Source organism: Tenebrio molitor, chromosome 7 (assembly GCF_963966145.1).
Source record: "Tenebrio molitor chromosome 7, icTenMoli1.1, whole genome shotgun sequence".
Taxonomy (NCBI): domain Eukaryota; kingdom Metazoa; phylum Arthropoda; class Insecta; order Coleoptera; family Tenebrionidae; genus Tenebrio; species Tenebrio molitor.
In genome coordinates, this window is record NC_091052.1 from 1,265,432 (window position 1) to 1,291,482 (window position 26,051).

General features: G+C 35.8%; 2 protein-coding genes across 6 annotated transcripts in view; both read left to right on the plus strand.

The window, feature by feature from the left end:
* Positions 1 to 13,327: 13,327 nt before the first annotated feature.
* LOC138134731 (uncharacterized) overlaps positions 13,328 to 26,051 on the plus strand; it is a 32,307-nt gene continuing 19,583 nt past the window's right edge. Inside the window, exon 1 of one of the 3 annotated variants that reach the window (XM_069053196.1) lies at positions 13,328 to 13,405. Coding sequence is in view for 1 of the 3 variants with exons in the window: in XM_069053193.1 (XP_068909294.1) it covers positions 14,113 to 14,176 (64 nt within the window). In the remaining 2 variants the exon portion in view is untranslated. Of the gene's footprint in view, positions 13,406 to 13,932; positions 14,177 to 21,547; positions 22,240 to 26,051 lie in introns of those variants that run through there. The other 2 variants (XM_069053193.1, XM_069053195.1) reach the window with 2 other exon arrangements.
* Positions 17,187 to 24,610, plus strand: LOC138134732 (uncharacterized). Of its 3 annotated transcripts, none has more exons than XM_069053199.1 (3): positions 17,187 to 17,220; positions 23,679 to 23,995; positions 24,053 to 24,610. In XM_069053199.1, exons 1-3 carry the CDS (start codon positions 17,202 to 17,204, stop codon positions 24,452 to 24,454), a joined length of 738 nt encoding a protein of 245 aa, XP_068909300.1. In that variant the 5' UTR covers positions 17,187 to 17,201; the 3' UTR covers positions 24,455 to 24,610. The 3 variants fall into 3 exon arrangements, with proteins under 3 accessions (XP_068909300.1, XP_068909299.1, XP_068909298.1); XM_069053198.1 differs by lacking the exon at positions 17,187 to 17,220 and adding an exon at positions 22,264 to 23,288; XM_069053197.1 differs by lacking the exon at positions 17,187 to 17,220 and adding an exon at positions 23,297 to 23,615.

Consider the following 26,051-nt stretch of genomic DNA (forward strand, 5'->3'; position numbering starts at 1 on the left):
CCTTGTTTCTAAACAACAAGTTTGTAAAATAGAAGAAGTTACTAAATTATTGTCAGGCGTAATTTTGTATTTCGATTAATTTTTGTCCTGAATAACAGTCAACGACAAATCAACGACTAAGATGGATAATCAGTTAATCAAATTAATCACAGCATATGAACATATTGGTTTTTGTCAGTCATTCCTAATATTATTTTAACAAAAATGTTGAAGTCATCTCTTTCTATAGGTATCTGTCAGTATTAACTTTTGCTTATTCTCTGATACTTCCAGCTTCTTAAAAATTACTAGGTTACGAGTAAAACACTATTCTAGGAGGATGTAAGAGAAAAACCAACGAAAAGAAACTATTCGCAAAAAGGAATTCTTTATCAAAACATTCATAAAATAAGTTTCTAACCCTTTGGAAAAAAAATCGTTTTCTTAGTCTGCAAGCCAGGTCTCTAGAGCATCAATCACCATCTCTTTTGACGTAGATCTCCATCCTTTCAAGACTTTCTTGAATCTTGAAATAAGGCAATAATCCGAAGGGATCAAATCAAAAATATATATGCTGGACAATCGGAAAATTAAAACCGATTTAACTGGATTTTCGCAGGGCAAAAAACCGGTGCATTTTCTTTCAAAAACAACCCATCTTTAGAAAGTTTTCCACGGCACGTTTTCACAATTCTGGTTCGATGTTTTGGTAACAACGACCAGTAATAATCTCCTTTCATTGATTTCCTTTGCTACATGTAATCGATGAAAATTGTTCATTACAGGAAACAGAGGCAACAGCGCGTTTCCGGTAGTTTCTGCAGGTGAAACTTTTTGGGCAAAAACCAAAATGTTTCTATTATTTTGACATTTCTTTAATCTTTGGGTCATAATTGTGAATTCAATTTTCAACCTTTGTAACTATACCGTTCAACTAGGTATCTTTGAAATTTGAAAGCTATGGCTTTTTAAAATAATAGTACATAATTCGAAAACGACTGGACATTTTAATGTTAAACTTTGCACATGTAGACTTATCAAAGTTTGTACTTACTTGCCAGGGTAACGACACTTTTTTTCATTTATTAATTTGTTCATTAAGAAAACCTAGCTATTTGTCAATACTGCGTACTGCGTATACGGTATTTGGAAATTTTAAATTTATAATTTGAATTGTTTTCACTGCATTGACGCATTTCTTGTTGTTCACCTTGTTTGTTGACGACTGTTTATCAAAGAATTGGTATATATGACGACATATAAAACTGAAATGTCTGTTTTTAGATTCAAGAATTAGTCAGTAAGTTATAATTAAATTTCAATTATCTAAATATGTAGTTAGGTTACACAATTATGTAAAATTTTATAAAATATAAAATATTTCTTCTAATTTGTCATTCCTTGAATCTTCTATTGTTTCAAAAAATGTCACTGTCCAAAAATGTTAAATCATGATCATTAAGCCACTGATTTTTAAGATAAATTTAACCACTATTAATCAAGATTAGAGTCAGAATAAAACTTGAGTTCATCGTTTTAATCCAGTCACCATAATATGGAGTGGAAAGAGAAGAATTCACCACATTATTTATCATTCCCAGCTAACAACAGTTTTTTGGGATTTCTATGAAATGACCATAGTGTCACATCACGTATTGTGTTAAATGAATTTCTAAAATCATTTTGTCAAAAATTGAAGAAGGAAAATTGAGATCGGGTCTGCTGTTCCATGAGAATAACAGAGATACATTTCCATGGCTGCTAAATTGTCGATTTAAAAAGTGACTTCGTGACGAATTGCAGTAGAACCAGATTATTCAAAAATATTATGAATTTTTCTGTATTTATATCAGATGTACAATCTGATCTCATATTTTTATCAATGTATTTAATCATCAGTAATTATTACGGAGAGAACTATTCTGCATAAAAAAGGTATAAATGATGTCATGAGACTATTAACAAACTAGACATGAATATATTTCAGATCTAAAATCTTTCAATTGTCTCTCTTTGTTAAACATTACCATATCAATACTTTTCAATTCAAGATACATCGATGAAAAAACCGGTTAATTATTCATTAGCATCAAAGTACAATCTAATTGCCACTCGAGTGCAGACTTCTTGAGCAGCACGAAAACGACATTGCAATAAAAAAGGTGCTTTTTTACACTATACCTTTTAGTAAAATCTTTACAAGTGTTTTTTTTGACAAACCGTGTTTTGTCTACTTCAAGTTATTCTTTTTTAATTACCAGGGTAGGTTTTGTAAAAGAGGGTAAAATATGATAAACCGAAAAAATAAAACTCGTCAAGTCACCGAAATAATGGAATTTAAATCCAGTATTGAAAAGTACAAGAGAAAACGTTCTTGACGGGACAGCTGTATTTATGACTGGGATTTTCCAAAGCAACTCAAAATAATTTGACTTCTCTTGGTGGTAATCCCTCAAGTCTCTTATTTTTGTCAACAGTTAAAATAGATTTTTGGTCTTTACGATGCCGCAGAAACACAAAGAGGATTCGAACACTGGCACGCCACTCTGCAAAACCTGTCGAAACTTGGTCCGGTGGCGCCCCCCTAGCCACCCCCGGAGCGCGAGGGTGCGAAGGACCCCATAGATCGGCGGTAGGTAAAAAGATGAATGGAAGTGCTGCATCCTCGCCGACACCCACTCAATGAATAGCTCAGGTGAATTGAGATGTCAGGAAATGCTCGACGTGAATTGGCGAACAATACACCTAGTAAATATTTCACCTCTAAGAGGAACCAATTCACATATTGTCCATTATCCTAGCGACTGACGCCACCGCGACTTTAGCACAATAACAGCGCCATTTAAACGGGTCTGGCCGAAAAAACACTTTATGATTGTTATTGTACACCTTCAGCCGGCGGGGAATTTCTATTCTTTCATGTCGTTTTTGCACCGCCGCTAATGTGTCCCTTCCTTCCTCACTTAACCATTCGTTCCGGCCATTCAAGCGCACATACTACAAAAAAATAACAAACAAACACAAAATAATCCGTTCATCGGCGATACTCTGTCGTTCATACAAATACGGCGAGATCTCCAGATAACCAGGCTTAATCGGGTGATTATTGGCTCCCACATGGGCATCCGCGAGTGGCATTTCCGGAGCGACGATTTACCTCTTCGGCAACAATGTAGGTCAGGTATAACGACGGTTGGATGTATAAATAATGGGATTTTTGACGGGTTTGCACAAAAACCGATGTCCAGACCGTTCCCAATTTTAATGATCGATGTGTAGACGGGGAAAAAAAATTCGACTTAACCGGACCACCGACATTACTAACACAAATAATATTGGCGCTTGGCGGGCTCCGACGTCTCGATTTTAACGAATACTTTCTCAGGGTTCTTGCCGCTCTACTCCTACATTTTATTATATTTACTTGTAATTAATTTTAACTAATGCGATCAGTTGACCCAATTTTATTTCAAGATCGCAATTATATAGGTTACGTCTTGTGAGGTGCGCTTAATTGTTGTTAGATGGCGCAGGTAGAACAGTCTTCAAGTACATTGTCCATTCATTGTTAATCATGAACTCACGGATTTATGGCTTAATGATGTTTATATGCAATTATTCAACTGCACAAATCCAGCTCTGATTCTACTCTTTTGTTTACTTCGATAAAAATAATGATTCCATTCACTCTAGATTTCCACGAACTTCTATGAAGATTCTTGGAATTTAATAAGTTGACTGAGCTGATTCAATCTTATGTAGTTGATAAACTTAAGATAAAAGATTAAAATTATTAGTCCAAAAAGTGACAAAATTCTACTGCTTGATATCAATCGTTTTAAAAATAATCAATAATTTCTTAAGAAAAAACATGAGAAAACATTAAAAACTGTATTGAACTATGAAACGATTGTATTTTACATCTTATTAAGAAATACAATGCATATTTAAATGTAGTCTGCCTAATGTCTTAGGATTTTTTTCTACATGTGTGAGATACAGTGATTCCACAGAACAAGTCGCCGTCTTGTTAATCTTTGAACTGTTATAATTTGAAAAGAACGCATTCGCTACCACACTGTTATTTTCCAATTAAAACTGACGTAATAAATTTTTCTTAGGTCAAAAAATTTGCTACAAACTTTGCTGTGAAACACACATAAATATTTACTTTTGATAACATACATAATTTTGATCAGATAACTTAAAATCGTTTCTTTAACATGAAACCAAAGAAAAATAACAACTACAAACAAATTTATCAACAATATCGCGCGTTCAAATAAAATCCTGAGCTGAGTCGGCGTTGGAAAAATTAAACCGTTTAGAACAGTGTAAAATTTGAATTTCCCGCCGTTTGACAGGAATGACATTTGTTTATGTTTAATCGAGACATAATTGAACATGTTTGTTTTCAGCAAAGGGTGCCCTTAGATATTTGCTTCGAGAATAGGAATCGTTAAGTTATGCTAGTTTTAATGTAAAACATTGGAAGGAAAGAAAAAACAGAAAAATTTTTTGGCTTTAAATTTTAGGTTAGCTGTCAACATGCTCCAATTAATCTACGCTTTAAAAAAGCACAACAATTGACTACTACAACTCTGCTACGCCTACTACCACCATTACTACATTCATAGATTTTACGATATTTTCTATTCCGAATTCCAAGAAATACCAGTTCTTTTTACAACCCTTGAAAATTATGTTTACAACGGTCACTTGTCAGAACCTTAACTTTTCATTTGGAGCGGTTGTAAACGCCACGCGTCAACTGTTGCTTTCAGGTGCTTTCAGACTCGAGGATTCGGTAATGCAAGTTAAAAATTAATTAAATAATCGTATATTGTCATCACAATGTGAATTTAGGTTTGCCACTGAATTTTATGAAAAAAAATGGGTTAAAAAAAATATTTTCTGGAGAAAACCGACATGGTTTTGATATGGCGAAGCCCGTGAAAATTCAGAGCTAGCACGGCAAATCTGCAGTGAAAAGTTTCCTCCAAGGATATTTACTTCCCAATGCACGAACCTTTGCAAACGTTGTGCAGCATCTCCGCAATTTCGGGCGTTTCGAAATGAATTTGGATCACATTTTAATTGCAGAAGAAGAAATCCTTCACGAAATTGAAAACCAGCCAGGAACAATACTCGGCGTCTTGCAAATCTCTTAGAAAAACAGCTAAAATTCACTTTCAAAACTATTCTACAAAATAAAAAAAAGTGGAATATGTATTTCGAATTTTGTTTTCTTTGTTTGTTTTTTTTTAAGATCAAATAAATGTGATCGTTTTATATGAATTAGCACTCCCGTAAACATGTCCAAAATTGCAGAAAATCGTCCAAAATGGGCTAAGTTAAGTGCCCCATTTATTCCTTTGTAGTTTGTAAACGTTGTGCAGCATCTCCGCGATTTCGGGCGTTTCGAAATGAATAAGCGCGATCTTGACCGCATTTGGATTGCATTTTAATTGCAGAAGAAGAAATCCTTCACCAGCCAGGAACAAGTACTCGCGTCTTGCAAATCTCTTAGAAAAACGGCTGAGATTCACTTCAAAAACTATTCTACGAAATGAAAAAAAAGTGGAATATGTACATATTTGAAATTTTATTTTCTGTTTTTTTTTTAGATCAAATAAATGTGATTGTTTTATATGAATTAGCACCTCCGTAAACATGTCCAAAATTGTAGAAAACCGTCCAAAATGGGCCAAGTTAAGTGCCCCACTTGTTCCTTTGTAATTTACTTACGTGCCATATGCGACAGCGGTAGAATGTGTGCAGCATAGAACATGCTATACAAATACTACCTTGACAGTGAGATGGTAATGTCGTTGGTATCCATTGTTAATTCAAAGCCAAAAGAAATGAATTTGTAATTAATTGCAAAAACTTAACATAACTGTACATTCAATTAAAATGGTAGGTTAACTGTCGAAAGTATCTGGATGTTTCGTATAGAACATCATGATGGTAGCGAAGAAGTAACATCTTTCCGATTGTTGATATCTTGATATCAAACTCGGTAGAACTGTTGTTGTGTTGTTTTGTTTTAATTATGAAACCTCGACGTAACTGTAAGTCCAAACTAGAATGTCCGGCTAATTGTGACGAGTGTGGACCAGTTCCGGCACTGTCATTTGACGTTTTCGGTCAAAAAAGTCCATCCCCATATCTGCAGGTAGCAGCCGTCGATGTTATTATGTGGGATCTGTGCATAAATCTAGTCGTGACAAGTGCACACCTAATCCACATTGAAAAGAAAGCAAACTCCTTGACAATAGTCGAATATTGCCTTTGAGTAAATATTTGCCGATTGCTGTAAAACTGATTCGGAACGGTGATTTACAACTAGTGCTGATTCACGGGACCCTCTGCGAGGCGCGATCCATCGACAGGTCTGCGGCCGATGGGAGGTCCGGTCGGGCATGTTGTTAAACAATCGCACCAGCGGGAATTTATGGGCAAGGGCGATGGTCAGCAGAGCATCCCGATAATCACCTCTGACACCTACCACCAGCCTGTGACTAAGACCGGTGTCGAGTTCATATGCATGCACGAAACCGCGCGCGATTTATTATTATAAAGCGGTTGCATTCGCGGTCACGTAGCAAGCGTCTAAACTGAAGAGAGCAATGTGTGCTGTGAATATAGAGAAACGACGGAAACGAATCGTGCTAAGGTGGACAATTACACTCCAGGTCGAACGAACACACATACGTGGACGTCGGACGCGCCCACAGGTGTCTGCTCCCCACACCGCCGCCCAAGAAGCGCCCAGATGCCGCCGCAGGCCTTGGGCGCGCTCTCCGAGGGGCCGCGGGCCATCGGAAACCTTCACTATCACACGAACCAGACGTTGCCACGGGCGGACACATAATAACGTCGGAAATTCCTGCAAGCGGCACTACTACTTTCCTGGCCCATATTTAACAACCTTTGCTATGCCCGACTCTTTTAAGCTTGACTCATTCTTTCGACATCCGACATTTTTTCTTGCTCAAATTCGAACTTTCAACTAGATCATCCTACTGAAAGTACGATGCGCGAGCTTTGATTCGCTCGCCAAGAGGCTTCCAGTGATGATGATGATGATGATGATCACGGTAAATAAGATGTTAACCTGTGAGCTTTTTTATGATGTGTGTTTAACGACTCTAATTAGTCTTGTTGTGTCAGACTTGTCCTCGGAAGTGTCAGATCAACGTTTTTTCTACAAAAATGATATGACGAAAAGATTAAATTAGATTTAATAATGATAATAATTATATGCAAACATTTGGAAAACGGGATAATGTTGTTGGAAAGATGGCGTAAACGCTCTGCGCTACAAGTTTTTTGATTACTTCCATCCAAATTTGACTCCATTATTCCTCTAGAACTCTCGATTTAATTGGGTATAAAACTATCCGTCAAAGTTGGCATTGAAGAATTGATTATGAACGCACCACGGATCAGCTGTTTGAATCTAACCTCACTTTTAGGTGCGTTCTTTCGGTGCATAAAATAAATCTAGTGAAACCGGTAGTTCAAAATTTGGCGTTCTATTGCAACAACATTTTCTGAATCTTCCCACTATTCAAACCATGTTTAAACATCGTAGCGTTAGTAGGAAGATTGGTTTGCGCGCGAAACTGAGGGAATCTGTCACAGAACGGAACGGACTTATGTCTATGGGACTAATGGAATTAGGTGTTGGTGTTCTGTGCTGGGAGTTGAGGTTAGGATCAGAAATTATAGTGAATTGGGGAAATTAATCGAAAATCTACGAATGACGTTTGACGTTTGTCCGAGAAACCGCTACTAGCCGTTCTTTCGACAGCCCTAACTTCTGCTACCAGTGGATTTATTTATTGCACCAACAGAACGCACCTTTTGTGGGTTGTTTGTTTTTAATGTGCAGACTGACGTTTTTTTACATGTTTTAATCATCACCTAAAGAAAAAATTGATTTATATTAATAACCAGTGCACCTTTTTTGTTTCATACGACCTAAAAGTTCCAAAATATGAGCAAATTTAAGCTAATTTTTATTGGCAAAATTCGTAGAACCTGATCATACATTAATAATCTCAACAATGAAACTAGGAGATGTTACGTCACATCAATTGGGTGCGTTTTAATACAATGTTTGGGGTAGTGGTGTAGGTTATTGCTAATTTACAGTCTGTCAAAGAGAAGCGTGGAAATCCCTAGAAATTAAAGCGTTTGAGGTAAGTTGAGGGGTTTCCCCATCTACCCACAATAGACAAAAAAGTCTGTGTTATCTAAAATAAAAAAAATTGCAGAAATTTTGAGAGCAGAAGAGTGTTAAATTTGAGAAGAGATTAGAAGCAATGTTCCGTTTTACCCACAAGAAAGGTCCTAAAATGTTTCTTGCAGCAACAGTAAATCAGAGTAGACAAGAACATTTAAAAGTTTTTGATAACAGACATGATGTAATCATGTATCTAGTTCTGATTCTGGGTAGATTGTGCCATTTGAATATTTGTCTGTTGAGGAATTTTTGTTGGTAGATCGTGACTGTAAAGCCTAAATTCGCGGCTTACTCCTGGGGAAATCCGTCAAAGGAACAACAGTGTAGTTTTCATTGTCATCAGCAGTGTGACGTCTCCAGCCTTGTCAGTGATATTTCTTGACAAAGCGGCCATAATTCACTCGAATCAGTAGTTTGAAGTGTCCAAAAAGTGCGAACGTTCGTGATTGAGCCATCACCGGAGGGCCGCGTCCAGATAACGAGGTGAGAGGCGGTCTTATATACGCGCCACCGGACCACCCGGAGGAAGGTTGACAAGGGACGACGGATAATGAAGTGGCAGTCGCGGTTCCCATCGGCGCTCTCAGGTTTCCGGTGCAGGTAGTTCTTGTACGAAAGACTTGTAACACTTTAAAGAAACTAGCTGCGACAAGTCGCCGGCGCCGTATCACTCCTCACCATCGGAGGTGTGAGTCGTGGAATGCAAAGGGATGTGTTAATATTTCACTCACCACGCTAAGCGGTGGATTCACAAACGCCCGAAACCCACAAATCAGCATCAATAGAGCTGGCGGAATGACGGCTTCGCTGTCGGGGCGCCGGAAATGGATATCGCAGACGTGGGAATCGAATAACGCCGCCCCACGGTAAGGACACCCTCCACGACGCCGATTAACCTCACACTAGGCGAGGACTCGGACACAATCACCGCCGCTAATTTAAAAGGAGCGCCTGCAGGGCCCAAAAGTTATATCGTTGTCGGACAACACCAACAAATTTTAAATACATAAAACAATCTTTGCCCACTTGCCTGTTTCATTTACGATTTTATTGTTTTAATTGTTACACACTTAAAAACAATAATTTTTATCATTCCATTATTACAAATTTTTATTATTAAGAAAATTACTACTGCACTTTATCGTTTTTATTTTTACTTATTAATAGTACCGGATGATATCGTAAATGTTATCGCGTTATCGGTGTTGGACTTCTGTAACTTTTTAATGTTTAAAAATCCTTTGCGAACCCCAAAAAAACGCTACTAGGGTAATATTTTAAGGAATTCGCAAAGCACCTTTCACAATTAATTTAGAATATCTAATGTTATTTATGTGATCTGTATCACTTCTTTTGAAAAAAATTTAAAAATACATAGATTGTTTCTTTTGGTTTTATGTTTTTATTGTATAATCCTATCTTAAAAACAATTTACGTTTAAACTTTTTAGAATCCACTCTGGAATTATTACAAAAATTTTGATAATAAAATTATCAACCTTGATCTCCTTCACGAAAATTTTTTATGGAGATTTCAAATTCCCACATTATATGATTTTGCAATATTTGACAAAATATTTGTATGTTGTTTATTTATTCACTTTTTATTAATTAAAAATTAGTTTGAAATAAATACGAAACTCAGAGAAAATATTGTTTTCTTCAAATCTCGTAGGAAAAGCACCGTCACCCTTTCCATGCAGTTTTCCAAAGTCTTTATCTCGGTAAGTCAACAGTTACAGTTGATTCCTATCAATAATTATAAGGTGGTCCTTGATAACCTTCTGATATCTTTACCTATCTCTTGTGCAGTGCTAAGTGATTCCAAAACTCGCCACCTTTTTTTTTAAAAGATCATCTCGATCCTTCAGTGCAAGTCCCTTTTTTACTTTTTAAGACGCCTCTCAACTCTGTACCTACCTAAGAGAAAGACAGACGCCCAGAGATCAGGCCACCCACATCGCGTCTATGTCTCGCTTGATGTGACATCGTCGGTCTCAACAAGAAGACCACAGACTGTTAATTACTCGCACACACTTCTCACATCAACATAAAACTATAATAGAAAGATTGGCTGAGATTAATGAACTGTAATTAGTTATTTAATGGGAATTTTTTTGACATTCGCAGCGCAATAACACTAAGACAAAGAAACCTCACCGAGTACTGACCAGGTATTAGACAACATAAACCGAATAGTTCTACTGGTTTCTTGCTGTTAATTACGGATCCAGTGAACAAATTAAATACGGAGGCGAACAAGAATGGTCTGGGATTACGACTCTGCGGCGCACTGCATTTCAAATGTCGGTATTTAAAAAATTTCTGTAATCTTTTGACTCTAGATATATTCATTTATATTGTTATCGATTGTATAGGAAAATGTTGTTCTATTAGGCAAGAATTAATCTACAATGATAGATTACGGTGAAAAGATGATTATATTTGGCAATAAATTGTTAGGTATTTTCTGAGGGCGTGGAGATCATATTACTGATATTTCATAATCATTTATTTATTGCTTCCTCAGATCAATCCTTAATAATTGTGAAACACTTGTGAATATCCTTTTTAGGAAATATGTGAGGAAAGGAAAAGGGACTTTTGGCTTAGGAAATGTACCAGGAGTGTTAGGAGAGTAATTTATTGCCAAATAAAGATTTTTGTTGGAAAGTGCATCCAGGAAATATGTAATAAATTAGGTAATCGATGATTGCTGGCACAAGTATTCGGGATGTGGCCATATAAGGATGTGGTAAATAGAACCGAGAAGAAGTCAAGAGCAGCCGTGCACAAAGAGAATCTCCTCGAATGAATCACTAAAGCTATAAGTTAATAAAGTTAAAGAATGAATCGTCGATTATTTACGGTGATGTCATAAATTCGGTTAGGGTTGATTGTTTGGCGGGACAGGATGGTCTAACTCACAGTAATTTAGAGGGAAATATCGGACAAGTCCATACTGTCGCACTTGCGACTATATCTATAAATGTCGACGAGTTGTTAAATTATAAGGCGTGAAAGAAGCCAGTAAGGCATAAAGTGTGTCCCACCACCGCCACGCTAAATTAACAACGAATCAGCATATTGGAAAAAACTCCTCGTCGCACTTTCCGGAGAAAAATAGAATTAATGCGAAGCGATAAGAAAAAGTCCAGCCCGGAGCGCGCCTCGACTCCGGGCGCAATCGGCCGATCTCAATCACGCATTTGCTCGCACTAAATCAAACTGAAGCATACATTACAGTTCTGGTTTTGGCCTGAACAATAGTCTTGCGGATTTCGGAATGTTGGAGGAGAACTCGTCGCACAAGAAAAATTCGTGGCAGATTGCACGGTACCGCCGGGGAAAAACAAAACCCCGGACTTTTGCGAATAGATAACGTAATTCCAAATTTTCTATTTGTAAATACAAATAGGGAAAAAGTTGAGTAGTGCTCTAAAAATAGTAAATCAATCACAATTACATATTTCAATGACGTGTATGCTTTGCTCAAATTATGGGAATAAAAATATAAATAAACAGATTTTAGTAACATTCTAGAGCGTCATAGGTGATGCCATCGAAATCAGATGATCTCGATCCGTCTTCATCATTTTTTATTGAGAACAGGCTCAATCGGTTCTTTTTTGGATCCTCGCGAAAATTACAAAAATCATTTGGATTGATCAAATGAGTGATAAACGTCGTGAAACTAAAACTTGAGCAATCTATGGATAATTAATTGAGTGTAAAGATTTTGATCATCGTAACCTTTGAAAGTAATAAACACATTTCGAAAGCGACTTTAATGCTGGAATAAGAAGCAAAAATAATTCCATAAGGATAAAGAGTTTAAAGTGTATTTGTCAACAAAGATGACAGTACCGGAAAAAAGTCCCGATACCTACATTGCACAAGAAAAAACAAAATATTGCAAATCGTGATTAGTAAATATAACTAAAATTATGCACTCATTCATCATAAACGCTTTTGAAATTAACAACAAGATAAACCTGACAAACATTCTATGGAAATAGTACTGGATTTCCTGGATTGAAACAATAGTCGACGTGATTAAATAGAGATTGCAAATTGTTTACAACAAAATTATAATTTACCCGATAAAGCTAATTTAGAAATAATATAGAAAAAATATATTTTCTAGGTCATTTACTTTCTAGTTCTTTACTTTCCGATAATATTAGTATTTTTTTAATGTTTATCAATATATTTTTAAACATGTGTGACACAATCGAAGATAAGTCGAATTGCTAAATTTAAAGCGTTTTCCTTGAATAAGAAAGGTATCTAAGATACGGCGTGATCAAGAATGACTGAATCTTGAAGATTTTGTTACCACTGTAATCATTTTCGGTTGTCAGCTTTGACAATGAAATTTACCAACAAAGGTTCATTTTTGACATACCTAACCTAATTTTTTTATGTTGTGTCAATTTAAAACATCCAGTTAGTGCCAATTACGAGACAAAAAACACCAATATTTTTCAATTGTTTCATTGCCAACAGACTCAGTCATTGCGGATCAGGCTGTAGTAAGGTGCCTCGAGCCAAGCTCCTACGACACTTCTTGAGGGGACGGGCGTCACTTGCAGGTGCTTCGCCTCCGATATAGCGTAATTGTACTGCCCACTTGATCTTGATCACTAGGTCCTACACCAAACCAACGTATGTAACTTTAACATTAAGTGCAGTTTCGACACCTGGTCGTTGAGCACTTGATTGAGACATTTTTGCCGTTTTGGTCAAGTCTTCAAATTTTTTTTTTCGGAAAATAAAAATCATTACCATATCGACTAAATTGTAATAATTATGGGAGCGGGTTGTAATGACCTATAATTATATGGTGCTAATAATTCAAGTTTTTGCAGATACCTCGTCAATGTCGAGGTCAGTTTACTCAATCATCAAATACCTGATCAAATAGTTGGTGAGTTCATTCATTCATTCATTAATAGAACCGTTGCGATGATTTGTTATTATTACTATTATTTACTCAACGATTAACAAACTGAAATGTCGAGATATGAGTGATATTCTGTTTTTAAGCCTAATAAATGAAGGGCTTATAAATGATCGCGGGTAAATCACGTTGTAAGTGAGTGAAATACGTTGTTTCTACAGTGTGGAACAAAATGATTTTCATCTAGTTAGCTTTGGAATTTTTTCACATGTAAGTCTTCCTGCACCGCTCTACTTTTTTTGAAGCAGCTGTCAATAAATGTCATCGATCAAATTGACAATTATTAAAATGTTTACCTAGTGCCTAAAAATAACGATTGTAGTCATCCCATCCCTTCGCAATAAATCACATTTGGAATTTTGATGTATATTTTGAGGTTAGGGCGCTGCCTTCCTTTTTTCCATAGAGCGGCACTTCGTATTTTTACAAGGGTAGTGCAAAGGTAATAAAACAAAAATAATTTTGTTCCACACTGTAGTTTACCATTAGCTGTACTAATAATAATGTTATTTATAACTAAAAATTGTATTTTACCGTTTTGAAGTACCTTCTAGATAATCAAAATATGATTCATCATTATTTAAAGTAAAATAACGCATAAATATTACAATTGTATTTACCCAAGCTGTGATACATAGAGGTGTAAAATTGAGTAAAATTAAGTAACTGACGTCATTCATCGAAATAAATATAGTGCATGGTTGAAAGTATTTATTTAATTTGGGATAACAAATCAGATGTATGTATGACGTATTATTTTGTGATAAAATTTCTCAAGATTTTGTATCGAGCTTTTAACTCCTACGCCAAGTATCTATTGTATCGTGAGATATAAAAGGCTTCAAGCTGAAGAGTTTTGAAACATTTGAAAAAAATATTTCACTGTGCCTCGAATCACTCATTTACTTCGCTCAACAATGTTTCTTATTGGTGTTCGTTTTAATTTTGGAAATGAACAGTGTTCGCGGGGGCTAAGCTCTGGTAAGTAGAGCATTTTGTTTTACCTTTCCCTTTGCTTTCTTCTCGATAGCATCACGTATTTTTTTGGCAATTCATTTATCATACTATTTCCTTGTTGCAAAATAAATATGTAGTTGCCACTTTTTTTTTTGTTGAAGCGGATGTAATTTTCGACGAGGTCTTCATCCCATCCTTTTACTCTATAGATATCAAAGCGATAACTTCAATTTGTTGTGACAAATAAAAAAAAAAGTTCTTTACGTTGTTTACTAAGAAATCAGAATTTTCTCTGATTTTACTGCGACTTCTCCATCATGCTAAGTCATATCGTGAACGACATAACTGAATGTTCTTTTATATAACCTAGTTCTTTTACTAAGAAGAAAACTCAAAGTTCAAATGTAAGGAATAGTATATTACACTATAAGTGATGAAAGTGCCTGATTTTTCAACGAGCAATACACACGAGCGCCAGCGAGTGAGGATAGTATTGCGAGTTGAAAAATCGCACTTTGATCACGAATTGTGTATATTATTTTTTCCAACGTCGCTTTTGAAAACGAGTCTCAATTTTAAATTTCTTTATAATTATTTTACTCCCCTATTTTTTTAATCTTCCGGATCTGGAGTTTCAATTAATGCAAATAAGTGTTTTAAATTTTTTATATTAATAAGCAGGTAGTAGATTGTTAATGTAGTAGATTGTTAAATACATTTTTCTCACTAGTGAGTTTACTTTCTCCGTTTTCGTCACTAGTGATGCAAACGCCTATTTTACTCACTAAATTGAGAGATGAAAGTATCATTTTCATAAGCGATGTTGGAAAAAGAAATTATACTGCTCCTTTTAAAATTCATCCAAAAATTAAATTGAATTGAGTTTATGTGTCACTGATATTTTCTACAGTAAACAATTTTGAAGTACTCGTATATTTACAGTGCAAAAATATACTTATTGGCACTTATTTTTACGACAAATTTACACAAGTCAAAACCACAATGTTTTGTATTTGAATAAGAAGATTTTTTTGCTGGGGGAATGTCTTCATGAGTAATGCATTTCTCTCAAGTGGCGATTTTGTCTTTCTATAGACGTTTCAAATCACATTATCCTATGTTCATTTTGCCAAAGTAATACGGCAAAATTTACGTTTTTTGTATCTATTTACGGATAAATACTTCAAAAAAAAATTAAAATGCAAAAACAACCTTCTATATAATTAATCACCGAAGAGTCTAGGTGGATCGTTTGCTTAAGTCTGTCCAAACAGAAACGAGGAAAATAAAAATTTATCACGTAAGTTGAACGAACTGAATAAATCTTTACGATTGCGAGTCATCACATTAAAAATGTTTCAAACACATTGAACTTATCTCAATTTTGTGAATGAACATAAAAGCGCTGTGAAAAAGTTTAATGAAATCGGTACTCATTTTTCTAAATATTTATTTTATTTTGTTGTTATTAAGCAACAGGTGTGTTTAACATTATACGCATTAAGTACATTTCTGGATTCCCCTCTTCCAGTCCACTCGTTTGGAAATTTTTTGGTGGTAACCACATAAATTCACACACTGTACGTCTAATAAGATAGAGCCCCGCCTTGTTGAAGCTGTCGTTTCCTATTGGATGAAGCTAGTCTGCTTAAAATTATCGTGACCAATGTTCAAGTAAATAGATTTTGAATAATGTGTAATGACAAATCTCACTTGATTTTTCTCGAAAAAGTTTCAAATCAGATATTGCATTGTTACGATAAGGTAATTATGTATCTCATTTATCAAAATTAGGAAAATTATCCTTGATTATAAAAAAAATGATGAAATTAAATAATGGAACTTTAGATCTAAATGGTAAGATGCCAAAAATGAGATTATCTTTGGGAGAAATTGCTTAGTAATTAGATTAAATTTTAATTGCGTCTAATTATTACTGCTGCCTAATTGTCTGTGTAATTTAAAAGAGATTGACCGTTTCATAAAGACATAATTGTCTTTAGAAGGGTCAGTTTTGTGTATTAGACCTGAACATTTAAGGGATATTATTCCAGTAAAATCTGAAAAAATTTTTCTTAAAAAATAAATAATCAAAAATTATTAACTTTATGGTCAAATAAAATTATATAAAAATAACACATACTCTAAACGGTGCAATCGGGGTCAGAAAATTGGTCAAAAAAGTTGCCAAAACAATTTAGTTACAAAAATGTTTCTTCCTGAAGCAATTGCTTCACAAAGCTCTTTTAAATTATTCAACACAATCATATTTTGTTTTTTATATGTAATAATATATCTCTTTGTCATAGACAAAGCAGTATAAAATTTACCAAAGTTCGCAATGAATATCATCACAATCAGCATTCGTTTTTTGTGTAAGTGAAACCGTCCGCGGCGCCATAGTTGTAATTATAATAATCATGAATAATACCGAAAGCGCCGGCTCTTAAGATCATCGGAAACATCATATCCTCTTTGATAATTTATCAAAAACGGTAGTGATATTGTTCCCGCTGTTGTTTACTTTACATAACCTCGCGTTTAACAGCACCAATCGTAAAAATCTTTTTTCCAGTCGAAAATCCACCGGGGCCGTTACCTGCCGGACAATGACTTTGAATTGCAGCTAATAAATCTTCATAAACATTGTTAGTTCCAATTTCTCTGCAATAAACTAGTCTTTATTTGTTTTCATACTGGTGCAATAAATTCAGAAATTTTCTTGTACGGTGATGATTGATTGCTGTTGACTTTACGGGAGATCTAGATTTCAGTCCTGGAGCCACTTGCGTGGTTTTCCTCCGAGAATTAATCTGCACTACACCCCTTGTAAAGACAGTAGCTTCTTCAGGAACACCTTCAGTGAATCTTTTCAAAGTGAAACTTGTCTCTGTCGTCGGACGCTTGCACGGCCCTCAAATTTGAATGGTGCACAATTTCTGTGGGGGGTGGCAAACCCCCACTTGATCTATTAACATGACTTTAAATACTCTCGTTGTCACCTTGGCATTACTTTAAGAAGAGTAGTGGCAGTGGTGCAGTGCAGAAAATGTCCAAGCACAATTTTTGTAAGTAATTATTCTAATAATATTGTAGCATTCTGGTGTACATAACCTCATTAGTACTTTATATAAATATGCAATTTAATGACATCGTTACAATATCCGTAGATATCAATTAGCTGTTGACAGCAAGATCTCTTCAATTATCTGCACGCGAGCCCCCTCATTTTTATTTCTTCATGTCATTTTTGATCTAATACAGTTGTGTGTAGTTCACCGATCTTACTTTTATCTTCGTCGCCTTATTCATTAGTTCGAATTCTTCGCAATCTTGAGGTTTTCTTATTTTTTCTATTTAATTATTATTCTTTGTGGTTTAATCAACAGATAAATGTATAATCGTATGGAAATGACGCATGTATGTTTCCTAGCAATTATAACATTAGAACAATAATAATCATTCTTATGTAATTTCTAATAGAAAATTATCGAATCCCCTTTTATTATGATCTTAATTTTCTTAATCTCGCACATCTAGTTCCGGGAAAAAATTGTTGTGTGCGAGTTATGCGAATCATTATTAAAACAAACACCGTCTCAGGAAATGTAGGTGTGTTAAAAATTTACTTTTCGAATAGGTTTTTCCCATTGACGTACGATCGTTCCAGTTGCATTAGTGCAAGACCATGTCAAGTACACAACTAGGTTTTTTTTTCATTTGCAAAGGGTTTCTGCTAACGTCAAGATAAGTCACCATTCCTCGTTGGATGACGTGCAGATTTTTGTTTGTTTTGGGAAAAATCAAATCCCTATTAAATGAGATGCTGCAGCAGAAAAGTGAAAGTTGCAACGAGAGATTCTCAACAGTTGACACAAATATTTTAGATTCATTCGTAGATTCGTAGAAAAATAAAATAATTCATCAACAGTAATTTGAAGCTTTGGTTTAATAGTTAAAATATATCGGGTTTTCAGTTAATTTTATCCTCAAAACAGGCGTTGAAGAGTCGATTGTGAACGCACCACTCGTCAGTCTGCAGAGTAAAAACACAAACAACGCAAAAAGTGAGGTTAGATTTAAATAGCTAATCCGTGATCTGTAATCTGTGGTGCGTACACAATCGACTCTTCAACGCCAACGTTGAGGAGAAAATGAAATGAACACCCGATATTTCTGGCACCTATATTTTTGAACACCCGATACATTTGTATTGTACATTCTGAATCAAATGGATGTTTCAAAAAATGTAGAAACAAATCGAAACGTCTATTTTTATCTGCTGGAATCTGAAATAGATTTCGTAGATTAGAGAAACCTTGGAGTAGTGGAGCTTGGGGCAGTTAGCGTATTACTTAACAATTTTTCTTCCACGCAATTAACAATACCACTCGTTACACGTTTAATATCTTGTCTGTTGGACGTAATAAAATCACGATTAATTGCCGTCATTGTTTATATTTGCATTGGTAATATGCGGTGGAGTTTCCACAATTTTTGCCGTTTCTGACGGAAATTTCAGTTTACTGTTTACTCGGTCAAAGCAATTACAATTAGTTACAGTAAAGTAAAAAATGTCGGTGCATTTTCTATCAGCTCGTTATCAATCCATTTCATTCATCTTACACAATTTTTTTATCGGTGGCACCTGTGGTGGCGTTTCGCAACGTGATGGTACTTAATTAATAATTGGAGTGGTAAATTAATTTAATTTGATGCATGCACCAGGTACAATGGGCTGTGTGCCGACCCTCGACTGGGGCACATTGGATATGGTCGTATGATAAATTTTCTAGTCTGTGCACTATGCAAATTAGCCATCGGGTGTGAGAAATGTTCTCTACATTTATGAATGGGTAGCAAGGAAGTGGGCGAGGATACTACACATGTCTTATTGCAAGTGAAATTATTATATACATACTTACACTTTATGCAGGTGCCGCTTAACAAAAGAGAATTTCCACAATGGCAAAACTGCAATTTTAATTCGCAAACGCGATAATTGCCTGCATGTCTGCACTGGATTCCGATATGTAAACAACGTGACGAGGAACTAATTAGTAAATATGTTGAATTATGTATTTTATTTTATCTACGGCTGATTCATTTATTAGTAGTTAAGGTGATTCCCCGGGTGAGGACATGATTTGACAAGTTCTTACGCACACCTGATAAAGTTGCGTTCTACAAACATCATTATATATTTTAGTTGTGAGATTTGATTGGAAAATTTTATAAATTATGGACTATTGAACGGGCAGATAATTGCAAATTATGTTTGTCATAAATAATTCATAGATATTCAATTCAGTCATAAATAAAATTAAAGCCATAACTCATGTTCAACGTATGTTTACGCCGGTATTTTTATAAATCAAGGTGTATAGTTATTAAGTAGTAAAATTTAAATTAAATTAGTGAAAATAATCGCCGAACCCGGTCTAAACAAATATACCAGGTGTTTCGTCGAATTTGCATAATTGTGTCGCTCCCGTAGCATTCGTCAGCACCGCGTACAAAAAATTCATTTGTTATTATGATAGTAAAATTCAATATTGACAACGATTAGGTCACAATTTCAGACAAGCTAACAGTCAAGTTCAACATTTCACCTTGACATAGTAAATAGCAGTACATAAATTAATTGAACTGAGAAGCGCACGCATAAACCATATATACGGTGGCCCACAAATAATTTTGTCGTCCTTGTTTCACCTGAAATATAATCCTTTCGGTAATCCTTATTTACGATTGGCGTTTTTGCGGTCAACAAGTCGCGAGGAGGATCGAACCTCATCGGTTCGGTGGTAGACGACGTATGCAATGAGGACCAAAAAGAAAATGACATTGAATAATGGAGTGAAATGGGACGGAGGGCGTCGACGTGGGTGCGCATTCCAGATGTGTCCAGTGATTAGCCCGTTGACAGCAGAATGTACGAGAACAGGGCTGACCACCGGCACCCCTGAACCAGATAGCAGGACCGGGTTTAGAACTGATCCTGTACCGCAACATCGCGTTTTGTTGTTGCTGCACTTGCACCTGAAAGATTTGCAAGTAGACCGCGCGGTGGCGCTATCGACGCACCATAACTGGACGTTTTGCAAGATCCGGTGGTGAAAGTGAGAATTGAGCCCTGGTGCAGGGCCGGTCCTGCCGGATCCAGCGCTAATGAGCAGGCCGCCCTGTCGCTGGCTGCGTGTAAGAACCCGCCATTACCTGCTTCATTAAGACGGACTAATATGACATGATTGTCTCTTTCATACATATGTAACGCCCAATTACATACTCCCGACGATTATCTACGTTTACCTTATCACGCAACGATTTCGAACCACTAGTGCTGGCCCGCCGGGCAATTACGGCAGCTTTTTTAAGGTTTCGCTGGGAGTTGGTAGACGTCGCGACGGTGATCAGGTTTCCAGGTGAAGAGCATCCAAGAAAAATTCCACACAGGTCCATTCGCTGAATCGGGATGTCGGGGTATTACCGCAAGATGAGTTCAGTGAAGGCGCGTTTTTGGGCATGCAATTAAAAAAAAATCATCACAATGCAAGAACCGATTTGCATAAACCTACGTACAATTTTTCACGAGAAATTTCTATACAGGTGATCGTGAACAGTACTTTGGTATTTTTGCAGATTCAGGAGTCATTGTGAATTTTGTTTTTTGTCTGGGGAGATTCTCCAAGGATCATTATACTGTCAAACATTTTAACACATATAATTTGCTTGTCTGTTTGTTGCATCCAGATTCATTAAAATTTAAATAATCATGTTTAATTCACGAGGATAAAATAACAATCATTTTTATTCTTTGTTTACAAATTCATAATTCACACTTCTGCTAATAAATTACTGGGACCAGACTTGTAATTATCATCTGCGACACATGACTAGATAACACCGAAAAACTGAAAACTGAAATTTAGATTTAAGCATTTCTTAAATATTACTGATCCGGGGCATCAGTTTTTGCATTTGAAAAATTATTTTAAATGATTTGATCCTTTTTCACTGCCTAAATTTTGTTAACTAGTGTAGGTAGGTACTAAAAATAATTCACATTCATAAGAATTTTAATTTAAATGTAATAATTCGAATCTGGAAAAGTGTCCCGAATGCTTGCAGCATTTCCACGTTGAATGGCAAGGGAAATCCTCTCAAAAAGGAATTTCTTTGATTTTGAATCGCCTGATTCCGCGATAAGTCGGATTCCCATGACATTAATGAAATCGATGGTTTTAAACATTTACTTTAACGTTTTCTTGACAATTAAAGAAAAAATATAATTTTTTTAAAACAAAAGTGAAACTGAGAAATTTAATTTTATATCATTTATACATATTTGTATTTTTGTTTCTTGATTGCGTTATCTATTACCTGTTCAGTTCAAAACAAAACAATATTGCACAATTTAGGTATCAGTTGATTCATGTACATTTTATGATCCTTAAAAAATTTCTATTTTAAGAAAATTCTTAAGTATATTAGAAGCAAATATTTATTTATTTCTGGTGAAGCAGTAGATTCTTTTTAATTTTCGTTAAAGTGTACAGTGCCTTTTTAAAATAAATATATATTATTGAATATATTGTACAAACGTTTTAGATGTGGATTGTCAAACTCAAGGTCGCTTAAAACTTATGATTGAACTGTACGTTAGTGAGAAATCTGTCATAAATTCCAAATATGTACCTTATAAGCGCGCCTAGTTCCTTTTCCTGGTAGTGCCAACTTAACGACACATCTATGACGTTCCGACTATATTTTAAAATACATTAAAAAAAATTGAAAAAAGAAAAAAAAAATCCGATTGCTTCTTATACATAATTAAAAAAATGTCGCTAACAAAAAAAAAATATAAAACTTTTGTGAATCAATTTTCTTTTAAGATTTTAAATTTACAGTTCAGGTAAACATGAATTATTAATAAAAAATGCTAAAATACTCTTTTTTCATTATCTTATCTTATATCTTATCTTATCGTTGGTAATCACTTCCTTCATAGGTTTGTAAAAGCAGTCAGTTAAATTGTGGCGACCGAAAGAACAGGATATCATGAAGAAGACAAGTGTTCAAAAAATGTAAGTGATTGACAGTTCCTTTTCCCGAATAAAATGCATCTTCCCGGGAGCCCCAATTTTCCGCAAATGCTCCCGGGACTTGCAAAATTCCGGCGGATCTCGTTTTGCCAACAATTTCACGAACAATCGATGAATATTAAATGAGAATAGGTGTTGCACATGAGTCAGTCCGATTCCGACAGTTGTGATAGTCATCCAGCTCACGCTAATGAAGTTATAACATTGTGTCTGTTAATAGTACACAACGCTCAACTAGTTCACTTTCGTCCAATTTTCCAAGAGGAAAAAAATTCGATCGATTCAATCGGACGATTGATTATTCATCTGACGGGTCTAAAAGGAACTAAAACACGTGAAAGCCCGCGGCGACAGCAACGACGAATCTAGGCGGCGAAAAAAACCGATTTGCATATAAACAAAATTTAAACAAAACTCGGTGTAGTGCACGATCGATGACGCTCCTTCGAACTAACAAATAAACTATTTAACCGCGAAGAACCAAAATGTGCTGTTACCGTCGTCATTGTACGACGCACAGTGACGTCATTGCAGTCAATGGGATGCGATTTCTGGAAAAAAATTAGGGAAAGGGCCTATGCGGAAAATTGGTTTTGGTGGGGTCTCACGACGATTATTATTGTTATGAAACAATAACGTAGATAAAAATGGAGTAGACGTAATATGATGTCACAGTTGTAGTTGGCGGGTCCGGTTAGGTAGGTCCGGTCGAGTGGTCCAGTTGCGTCTGTTTCTGGAGCTTCTGGAGCTCTTCCGCGAAGGGTTCTGGCGCAATCGGGCAAAAACAGGAGGGTTTGTTAGAGTTAGCGTTTGACGAGACCGAGTAGTGGTGGTGGGGAGGATTATATTGTATATATAATATGGTACTATCGCGGTCTGAATCATTCGCTTTCATACATTTCATCAAAACTTATCCAGAAAGTTTCGGAAAGATAAGCAGCAAGCATGTGTTTGTTATGAAACAATCAGTATTCAGACCAAGTTCCAAGTTGAGTAGCAAGTCAAGTAGATGGCTCTGGTTCTCTTCTCAGGTAATTATTTGCATAGTGAGGTGATAAGTGTGTGTAGAATTTGGGACGATTAGTCATAGTGAGTGTTCGGCGTGGAACAGAGTGCAATTTTGGTCCAGCTCAGACCTCCATTCATCACAAAATTAATTTGTTAGTTGGTCTGGCGACCGCTCTGTAACACAAAATAAGCATGTTTAGAAGAATGTGTCGGTCGGTCCTCGAGCCCCATACGACCGATCTCGCAGTCTGTCCGCAGCCGCGATACCTTGCGCTTCACGTAAATTGCATGTCCGTCCTGATGATCCTCCGCGATGATACATCCAGCCGTCCCCGGACCCGGATTTCTCCGTGAGTCAGGCTCCGGGCGCCGCCGCCACCTGTTGCACCACTAACCGCCGCTTTCCCTTTCAGACTCGTTTAAATTCGGAATAGTCATCGCTTCAGTCGCAATACTCAGTTCCTGCCTGGGCGCACCGACGTCGACGAACCCATGGTGGTACAATGCCTGCAACACTGACATCAGGCTCAGGCACAGCAGAAGCACCAACGACCCTCTAGCCAAAGTCAAAGATCAGCTGAGAACCTTCGTCAGCAGCCTGCAACAGAGCGCCAAGAACATCAACATGCTGTACAAGCAAAAAGTGACCAACGCCAACGTACCCTACGGGAAGATCAAGTGGTTGAAGATGAAGAAGATGCTCAAGGATATGAAAAACGCGCGGCCTAACGTAAGTTGACCACGGATCGGTTCTTCTGACATTGTGCTAATCGACATTTTGCAACAGATGATGCTGCCGGAATTTTACAAATCGATCCAGTATTTCGCCGGTACCTTGGATCGGCTCCTAGGGGTGAGCATCAAGTCCAACGTCGCTCACATCCGTCAGATCCAACAAGAGCGGCTGCGCATCTACAATAACATCACCTACAGGATGCGGGCGTTAGTGTGTGAAGTTCAGGACAATTTTCAAACGTACGATATGCCGATTCCTCCAGGAATTTCGTTAGAGGAGATGAATATCGACTTGCCCAAAGAGTTAACGTTAACGGGCGCTCACATCCTAGATTTAAATTTCTTCAAAAAAGCTACTAGCTTTTTCAGAAAAGCTCAAAAACATTTAAAACAAAAGAAGAGAAAATCGGTGAAAAAGAAGTCGAATACAGTGAAACATAAAAAAAGGACGTGACTTGTGCATCAGATCTGATAATCAAGACTGTGATTTGTATTTTTAAATATTTATTCGATATTTATTTAACTTATTTTATTTATTTAAGTTTTTTACGATCAACAACAAACTGTCTGATCTTTTACAATGTAAGAATAAATGATTTTTACAGAAAAATCTTGTGTGCTTTTAGCTTATCCTTTGTGAACCTCTTGCATTTAGTCTAAACTAGTTTCCATCATTTCTTTTCTGGACATTAGTCTAGATTAAATTAAAAAAAAAAACACAAAAACAACAACAATAATTTATTATGTATGAAGCTGATCAGTTTTTCAAATAAAAATCCAGTAATTAAAAACTATAAACTGCACGGCCCAAGTCGTAAAAATCCTTAATTAATTACACGGTACGTCTTGAATCCAAATTGTTGACGTAGGTTACTTCCGCGTGGTCCTTTTTCCGGCACATCCTGATATTACATAAATCCACAAACGTAAGCGCCGATATCCGGGTCGTGTTCCGGACGTTGTTTGCTATTGTTACTTTTTTTTCGCCAATTTGTCAATGGTTTTCCACAATTGAAAGGGGATTACCTTCATTAAAAAAAATTCGAAAATGTTCATCAATGAATTTAAAAAATGCAAGATAAGACAAGCGTGCTCGTCGCAACAATGACATCACTCTTATCAATAAAATTGCTCAATTTCGACATTCCTTGCATTTTCTTCTAAAATGCTCTAATTTCTTTTATTTTAGAAAGTACTTAATCATGCAGGATGTCTTTTTTAATTACATGAACTTTAATTATGTCCAGATGAGAACCTTGTACTATCTAAATCTATAAAATTATAACAATTATGGTTTGAATAACGTTACTAATTTATCAGAAATAAAAAGTGGTAATTAACACGCCACTAATTTTCTATTTCTCCACTGTTTGATTTAAGGCTAATTATTATTTTAGTTTCATCTTACATCGACATTGTGGCGCCACCTTCTAATAACAGTTGAACAAGCTAGATAGTTTCCTATTTACCGGTAACGTACAACTCAAATTTATAGAAAATAACGTGTTAACATTCTTTTGACAATATATTTTAATACCTAAAAATATTGGTAGGTGGTTTGGTCAAAGTGTTTACGTCTTATTATTGGTATTAATGCTGGAGATGCTTAGTTGCACCTCCGCTACACAGATGGCTCTAAATCTAGAATTTTGTGCCTTTATACTTAAAAAATTTCTACTGCATTTTTGTATTTTATTCCACTATAAATTGCAAGATTATGTGCATGCTTTTCGAAACAAACAAGATCTTAATCTATGATTTGGTTTATTGTTGTTTGATAAACCTGGAACGCAAATAATTAACAAAGGTTTCATAACATACCAATCCAATGAATGATTAATATCTATTTAAAAAACTTACCAAAACTTTGATAGTAACTTAACAGATAAAAATGTCATCTTACTTAGTCATAATTTCAACGTGTAGATGAAAGTTCGGAGACATTTTTAAAACCACAGATTAAAATTATAAACCGGAGTCAGTGTTTAACATTACTTTTAGACAAATGATAATTTTGGCTAAATTTTTGCTTATCAAGATAAACCAAGTTT

Excerpts from the sequence above, each read along its gene's own strand:
- LOC138134732 (XM_069053197.1), top strand. The coding sequence starts at position 23,579 with ATGATACATCCAGCCGTCCCCGGACCCGGATTTCTCC. Across the intron at positions 23,616-23,678 it reads CCCCGGACCCGGATTTCTCC|ACTCGTTTAAATTCGGAATA; the intron begins GTGAGTCAGGCT and ends TTTCCCTTTCAG. Across the intron at positions 23,996-24,052 it reads TGAAAAACGCGCGGCCTAAC|ATGATGCTGCCGGAATTTTA; the intron begins GTAAGTTGACCA and ends ATTTTGCAACAG.